The sequence below is a fragment of the Nyctereutes procyonoides genome, unplaced genomic scaffold, assembly GCF_905146905.1.
Source record: "Nyctereutes procyonoides isolate TBG_1078 unplaced genomic scaffold, NYPRO_anot_genome, whole genome shotgun sequence".
NCBI classification, from domain to species: Eukaryota; Metazoa; Chordata; class Mammalia; order Carnivora; family Canidae; genus Nyctereutes; species Nyctereutes procyonoides.
This window is the reverse complement of record NW_026575133.1, coordinates 31,020,001-31,027,500: the sequence shown is the minus strand read 5'-3', so window position 1 is coordinate 31,027,500 and position 7,500 is coordinate 31,020,001. Positions and strand designations below refer to the sequence as shown.

Here is a 7,500-nt window from a genome sequence, read left to right as displayed (position 1 = left end):
ATATTGCTCAACACCTTTTGCCATCCTGGAACCCACGAGAGCCCCATGGCCTGTCAGGACCGCTGATTATTGAGAAGGATAGCTTTAATCAAACATAATTGCAGTTAATTTTTCTCTCCTGCTCTCTGTTGCCAGCGTCTAACGCCACGGACTCCTTGATATTCCATTAAATTACAATTAAGCAGCCTCCTTTGTTTCCCATCGTCCTGAACACCACCACAAAGTTGTGCGGCCGTTTAAAGGAGAGCTGTTTGTCCTAATTGCCTACGCGCACACAAAGGGCCAATTTACACAATGCCCATGTAGAATTTAAACAGTTCATAATGTAATGGATATTACACAGGAGCCTAACACTACAATTAAAATGATTTTCATCAGATAGAGAAGCTCTGGTTAATCAGCTTCATAAAAGTAAATATAAATGAACTAATTCATAGCTTAAACACACAGAAGTGGAGCAGACTCTGAAATGAGTCACTGCGGTGGGGGCTCGCCCCGTATCGTGGTGGCCGGAGGCTCCGGTCCCGACGGTTGGGCCCGCTGCTTGTCGTGGGCCCGCTCGGGGCGTCCTCGTCGGCCGCGGCTGCCCGGGAGGATGCTGACCTGGGAGCAGCCGGGACCAAACTCAACTTTCCTTGGCGGGCGCAGCCGGGTGGCGGTTCCCGAAGACGCGAGGGCCTGCCCCGGGGTGGGGGTCTGGGTCTGCAGCGGGGGTCGCAGGTACCCCTCGCCGGAGCCCGTGGCTCTCCCGCCCCGCCCCCCGGGCACCCACCTTCCAGGTGCTGGTGAGCAGGCCGCCCATGTGGCCTCTGCTAATCCCCGCACGCTTTCAGAGCTGAAACCTGGTTTCAGAAGTAATGAGATCATACCTCTCCCCCTTTTCTAATCGCTACTGAGAACTTTCCAGGATTCTGCACGCGGTCTCCGAGCAGAATATTACCGGGGAGTTTCAGGGGCCGTGCAGCAGTTTGCCCTGGGCTGCTGTCTTCCCTCCTGCCTGAGAGAAACAAGTAAATAAAGCCCATATTTCAAGCTTGATTTACTCTGGTACCTACTGTGAAAGCTGATGGCTCTTTAGGGAAATAAAGACAGGGTCAGGGAATTAGTGTACATAATGGTCATTTTGATGATGGGCCAACAGATGCAATGGGAAGCACACTGTACACAATTAAGCATAATGTACTAATGACAGGTTAGAATTTTTATCGCCTCTTTGCCATCGAGCAGCAAATCCATGTTTAGCAGTAATAAAGAGTTTATTGGTGTTAAAGCCAAAGATTTTCTGACATAGGAAAGATTTTTCCTTTCATAACAAGAGTATTAAATCCTTTGTGTACCAGACTCTGCAAGTGAGATATGTAAAGTGGTTGTCAGATATTTCTTAGGGAAAAAAAAAAAAGCCAATTACAGGGTAATTGAGTAAAAGGATGAGAATTATCATTTGACTTCACGTGTAGGGCATCCAGGGTCCTCACCCTCCCCAGACGTCATCACAGGCGTGTCGCCGAGCCCTGGCTAGCGCCAGCGTCCCCTCACGCTCTCCGTGCTTGCCTATGGTGTCAGCAGTCCCACGCCCTCTGCCGTGGGAAGGCCTAATTGAATCCTTCGGCTCGACGTCACCAAAACAGAGCTAAAAAGTGAGCACGAGGCTCCTCTTCCTGGCTGCAGCTTCCTCTCCCTGGCCCTGGATGTGGTGCCTGATTTGGCCTGTGTGATGGGGACCTGGGCGCTCTCCAGGGCCGTGCACACTACACCTCACCCCCACCTCCAACCCCAGTGTGCTTCCACGGCTCACGAGACATGTGGGATCCGGGCAGAAACTACCATCGCCACATCCAGGATGAGCGCGTGTCTACCTGCGCCCGAGCCAGTCCCCGGGAATGCTTAGGTGTTCGCGGGGGCCCGGCCCCTAACTTGGCGCTGCTACGTTTGCACGCCCCTGGCGGTGGTCCAGGCCCGAGAGCCCCCCTCGCGGCCCCGGCTGTTAAAGACCAGCCGCAAAACCCGCTCCTCTCTCTTAGAGGTAAAAGGTGAACTGGCTAAAAAGACATCAAGGAATGTAAGGAAATCTCCTCTGGGGGTGGGGCAAGAAAAAAAAAATATTTCACATCACAATAAAAGCTCCCCGTTAGATGGCTCTGTACAGATGAGAGCGTCTCAGGCCGGCGCCTGCTCAGAAGATTAGCCGGGTGGTAATGTGTGGCATAATTGCACCATGTGGCTGTCCCCGAAGTGAAAACCTAATTGCCTGACAGGACGATAACTTTGTGACGCCCTCACCTTGTTAGGGCCTTCCTGATGCAGTTCAAATGCATTGTGGCCGCAGGTGCGTCTAATTTACCTCTCTGCAGAGCGCGTGGAGTTTAATTGCACAGTGGTTGTTAGGAAAAATTGGTGGGTGGAATATCAAGTGACTTACTGTATGCTGATGGCAGATGGTGCTGAGAGGCACCGCGAGCTAAGTGTAGAGGTGAGGTGAGTTAATAAAAGATGTAAATTCTGGCCTAAAATAGTGAGGCCTGGTGGTATGTAAGAAAATTTAATTAAGTGGCCACTATTCTTTTCCCCATCAATTGGGTTTTCCTCTGCCGCGGTGAAAAGTCACCCGGGATGTGCTGGGAACGCAGGTAGAGAAATGAGCCTTCGTCCGCGGAGTCTTTCTTATTTTCTGATATGATAATTGTCAACAAGGAACCTTGACCGTAAGGTTGAGTTCAAGGGAATCACGTGACACTTCATGAAAAATTAATAATCCTCAGGTAGGACAGAGGATGTTGGGACAGAGAAGAGAGAGGAGTTTTGTTGGTAGCCTTGCTGGCCAGGATGCTCAGACGCGGGAAGAGGGCGCGGATGTCGGCCCAGAGGACCCTACCCCCTGCCCTGCCCTGCCCCACCGGGTCGGCCCGCAGTGGATGTGGCCTCGTCAAGACGAGGCAGAGCAAGACCCCCCCCTTGCAGGAGCAAGACCCCTCCCATGTCCCCCCGTGGTGGGCGCTCCTGCCAGGCCTCCCAGCGCCCGCACACACGTGAGCCAGGGCTTGTGCACTTGTCACTGAGCACGCCGCCATGGAGGGGACAGCGTGATGAGGTCTTTGTCACAGCATCTCAACACGCTGTCAGGACCCCTGAATCTTCATGCCTCAGAGCGCAGGGGCAGGGCTGGGCGGGAATCAGAAACGCTCTCGCCCCTGAGCCCAGCCCAGCGGCCGCTTCTCCTGCCCCCGACCTGAGCCACAGCTTCATCGCTGTATCAAAATCCTTGATTATTTCCTTTAAAAACACAGGTAGGCCCGTCACGGCAGTCCTTGCAGTCCTCGAGACACACCCCCACGTCCTCTCTTTTCTCAAGGGTCCTGCCCACGGTAACTTTTACGATACGTCCTGGGAAGCCTGTTCACCCAGCAGTGGCGTCCCCTGGGGCCGGCTGGCCAGATGCAGCTTAGCGCATCCAGTGAAGGTTGAGTCACGGTAGAAGCAAGGATAGGTAGGACAGGTGGGCCTTGGGACCTCTCCTAAGGTGAGGTTTGCCATCTACCCAGGACTTGAGTGGGACCAGGCATCCCATATTCTTACTTGGTGAAGCTGGCAGCCCCGTCGGGTGGACCGTCCCCCAGCGGGTACCATGCAGGGGTCCAGGCCATACACAGCTGGTCCAAGTCACAGTGGCTGCCACAAAGCCTGGAGACCCGCGACGTCAAGATAGGAGTCGCTGCTGGGGTCTGTGGCCGTCCCTGCGCTGGCCGGCAGACCCTGAGGTGCCCGCCGCCAGGGTGGCATCTTGGTACCACCCCCTGCAGGTGGCGGGCGGGCGGCCGCGGGTAGCCTCCACCTCTCCCCGCGCAACCGCGTCTTTCTAAAAGTTTGTGAGTTTGTCTGATGACCCTAACAAATATCCGTTTTTTGTATTTTTATAGATTCTTTCTAAAGTTTTTCCTCAAGTGCAATCAGAACTGTTTGAAGAATGCAGGCAACCCTCGAGATATGCGGAGATTCCAGGTACACGTCTCTCAAAGACACGCGGCCTCGGTCCGGACTTTTAACGTGAAATTTGCTTTCTCTGATGTTGCAATTGTTCAGAAAACAGTCTCTAGTTCTCCGAGGAGCAAACCAGAATTGGTTCATTTGATAAAATACTCCAACCAAATTGCTTTAACAACGATTCGGCCCCTTCCGTACGCCGGATTCACGGCATCTGTGCACGGCCCACGGCAGCCGGCGTTGGCTCTGCACACATGACCTCGGCTTTGTAAGGCGCGCCTCCGAGGGGGGTTGGCCGTGCCCAGCCTGTGCATAGGGCCGCCAGGCACCTGGAGGTGGGAGCTCTCAGAGCTGCAGGCGAGGCGGGGCTCCCCCTTCCTTTCAGCCACGGTGTCATAAAGACGGTTTTAGAATCTTCTCAAACTCGTTCGTATGCAACGGAGCCTGTTCCCCAGTTGCACGTAGTCACGTCCCGTTGATTGGAACTGGGAGCCCGTGCTCAGCGGCCCGCCTTTTAGGGATGGACGGGTGGAGTCTTCACGGGCTGAGCCACAGGTGCAGGCAGTTGGGTGAGCACGAGACCTTGGCTCCTCCTCACGAAGGAGGCTGCACCTGTTTGACGCAGGCCTCTACAAGTTCCAGAATGTTCTCCGAGGTCAGGCTCCTCTCCCTCGGGGTGGTGTGTTCTTGCTTTCCTTAAGCCCACACCTAATTGCTAGACCACGTTCCTGGATGCAGGCGAACTCATACTCTGGTTTGCTTCAGAGGATTCATCTCGAGGCAGGAAGGTAGAGAGCTTAGATGGGTTATCGCTGAGTTCATGTTTTTCTTGCCTTTGTGAATGATTTAGGAGGTTACTTCAGGGTGGAAGGTACTCCACGCACAATGGATTATTTGGCCGATTTTAATTGTAAAAATACTCTGGGCTGGGACACAGAACCGCTGCTCGTCCCTACCAACCATAGAAGAATCTGGCAGCTAGCGGGAGCAAGCGCTAGATGGGAGGACTTAGGATCAAACCGCTCAAGGTCATTTTTAGAAATTTAACTTATGTTCCAGTCCTTTAGGCCATGTGACATTGGTCTAGCCAGCCAGCCAGCCAACCAGAGAAGGGTGTGTGGGCTGGTCCACATTACACTCCGCGGGTGGGGACGGTGTCTCTCGTAAACAGCTGGGCCCAATTCCACTTTCTTGCCCCAGGCTGCCCGGTGATACCAGCCCATCTAAGCGGAGTGGAGGTCACCCATTGTCTCACATGGGCCAACACGCCATCAGTTGCAAATGAGCCCACAGTTACTAGAAGGATTTGCTCCACTCTCTGGCTCATCTCCTCGCCTCTCAGGAGGTTTACCTGGACCTAAGAGTATGTCAGGGTATTACTGACAGTATTTCCAGCTGCCTTCACCAACTCAGCACCTTCCTGTAGGTGCACTGCAGGGCTGGCCCAGGCCAAGACACAAAACACAGCTTGTCTGCTTCCTCTGCTGAGCCACATGCTTTTCCCTTGGTGACTGACCTATATAGAGATGACAGAGCAAAGACAGTGTCCTTTTTTTTTTTTAAATTTTTATTTTTACCTTTCTTGTTTCTTTAACGTATCATGGTCTAAGAACTTGAGGAGGGTCAAGTCTGCGGCTCAGCATTAGTTACGGGGCCTTGCCTCATGCTCGGGTGGTGGTTGGTTTCCTCCAGAGCCCAGGCCAGGAGCAGGCCTGTGTCCTGGGGGCAGAGGCTGCTGGACCCTGCGGATGCCCACCCCACGGGCGAGGGTCCAGGACAAGAGGATGACATGTCTGAAACGGGACGTGGGGACGCCGACGGCGGTGCCCTCAGTGCTTTGAGGCTCAGAGGGGCCCAGTATTGTGGAGACTCCAGCAGTCTCGGCAAGGCCTACCTGGGAAAGAAGTGTCAAGGAAGCTGCCCCCGTGAGGGCGTTTTGGGGGGGTGTGGTGGGCACACCGCCTGCTTCACGACTTCCTGTGGGGACTGAGACTTTTTATGAAAAAAAAAATCAATTACACATATATTCAAATGTATAGACACATGTATATGTCATGTATATATATACACACATACATGGTTTTGACCTCTTTTAACCCCTAAAAATGCTATTTTTAAAAAGATTTTTGATCACTCTTATTTTTTTCCTAATAAACTTTTTTTGGGGGGAGGGGCAGAGGGAGAGAGCAAATCTCAGGCAGATTCTCAGGTTGAGCACAGAACCTGACACGGGGCTCGACCCCAAGACCCTGAGATGATGACCCTAGCCAAAATCCAGAGTCGGACGCCTAACCGACTGAGCCAACCAGGTGCCCCTCTAGTAGAGTGGTTTTCTTAAAAGGCAGTTTTAGGATTTTGGGAAGAATCCTTGGAAGGTTCTGAGAACTGCCATGCACCCCCAGGCACGCCCCATCCCCGTTGGCCCTGGTGCTAACTCCTGCGTTGGCCGGGCACCCTGGCTACGTAGACCGGACCAGGGTTACATTAACTGTGGTCCGCTGCAGCTGTGGCCATTAGGAGTCATTTTCCGGGGCGTGTTTGGACACGTGCCGGGCAGCGGGGAAGGCAGACGTGGACTGGGAACCCCTTCCATTTCCTCGTCTCCTGCTCCAGCTGCGTGTTTCTCTGTGGGGTTGTCCTCGTCGATGGTGGCGCCGGCCCTCATCGCCCCAGTGTGGCCGGGAGCCAGGCTCCCCGCGCCCCCGACGCAGGCTCCCGCTGCACGAGTCCTGCTGGGAGACCCAGACCGAACCAGGGCTTACGTCTTGGCCGCTGGTATCAGCTCTTCGGGAGATAACGGACCACGCAGGCCCACCTCTGCTTAAGAAACATCTGGAGGCCGGGCAGTGAGTCCCGTTTCCCCGAGTCCATTCAAGGGTGCCGTCTCTGGGGTGCTTCGGCACAAGCTCACCTGGGACGGCGCCTGGGGTCGGCAAGGCGGTCCAGCGGCAGGGGCCTTGCCGTCCCCCGCGGTGAACTTGAGAAAGGATGCTTGCTCTGGATTGAAAACGCTGTCACTATTCATATCCAGCCTGGTCCTCTCAGGTGCAGAAAGTTCGTTACCAGACGTTAGATGTAATTGTCGCATCGACCCAGGGATCCTGGATGATGGGCTGGGGTGGCGGGAGCGCTTCTGGTTTAGGGAGCTTAGCTTGTTTTTTGGCAACTCTGAATCCTCACAACTCTTCAAGGGAGGACCGGTCTCAAGTGAACTAATTTTAATTAGATAAACTATCTAATCGATATGTGAACAGATCAATCAAAACAGCAGCTTTAAAACGAGCGGCTGGAGGGGTGTTTCTGAAGCTAATGGCTAGAAGAATATTTCTCTGAATTGAATTCACTTGTTAGCATAATAGGAGATTAAACTGTAATTAGTGTAACGGGTTTTGAAGAGAAGCAATCTTGAGTCAAAACAAAGCAAAACAACCCGCCCACCCCCACCAGCCAAAAAAGCTGCGGGTGCTGGCGGCCGGGAGGCCCCCCCCAGGCGCGGGCGCGGCGCGGGGTGCGCGGCGGCTT

At 53.9% G+C, this 7,500-nt stretch overlaps 1 protein-coding gene across 7 annotated transcripts in view; it reads left to right on the top strand.

The window, feature by feature from the left end:
* Positions 1-7,500, top strand: part of EBF3 (EBF transcription factor 3) — a 117,508-nt gene that overhangs the window by 73,353 nt on the left and 36,655 nt on the right. For all 7 annotated transcript variants that reach the window (XM_055300576.1, XM_055300574.1, XM_055300573.1 and 4 more), the window contains exon 7: positions 3,915-3,996. In XM_055300576.1, coding sequence (XP_055156551.1) covers positions 3,915-3,996 — 82 coding nt within the window. The remainder of the gene's footprint in view (positions 1-3,914; positions 3,997-7,500) is intronic.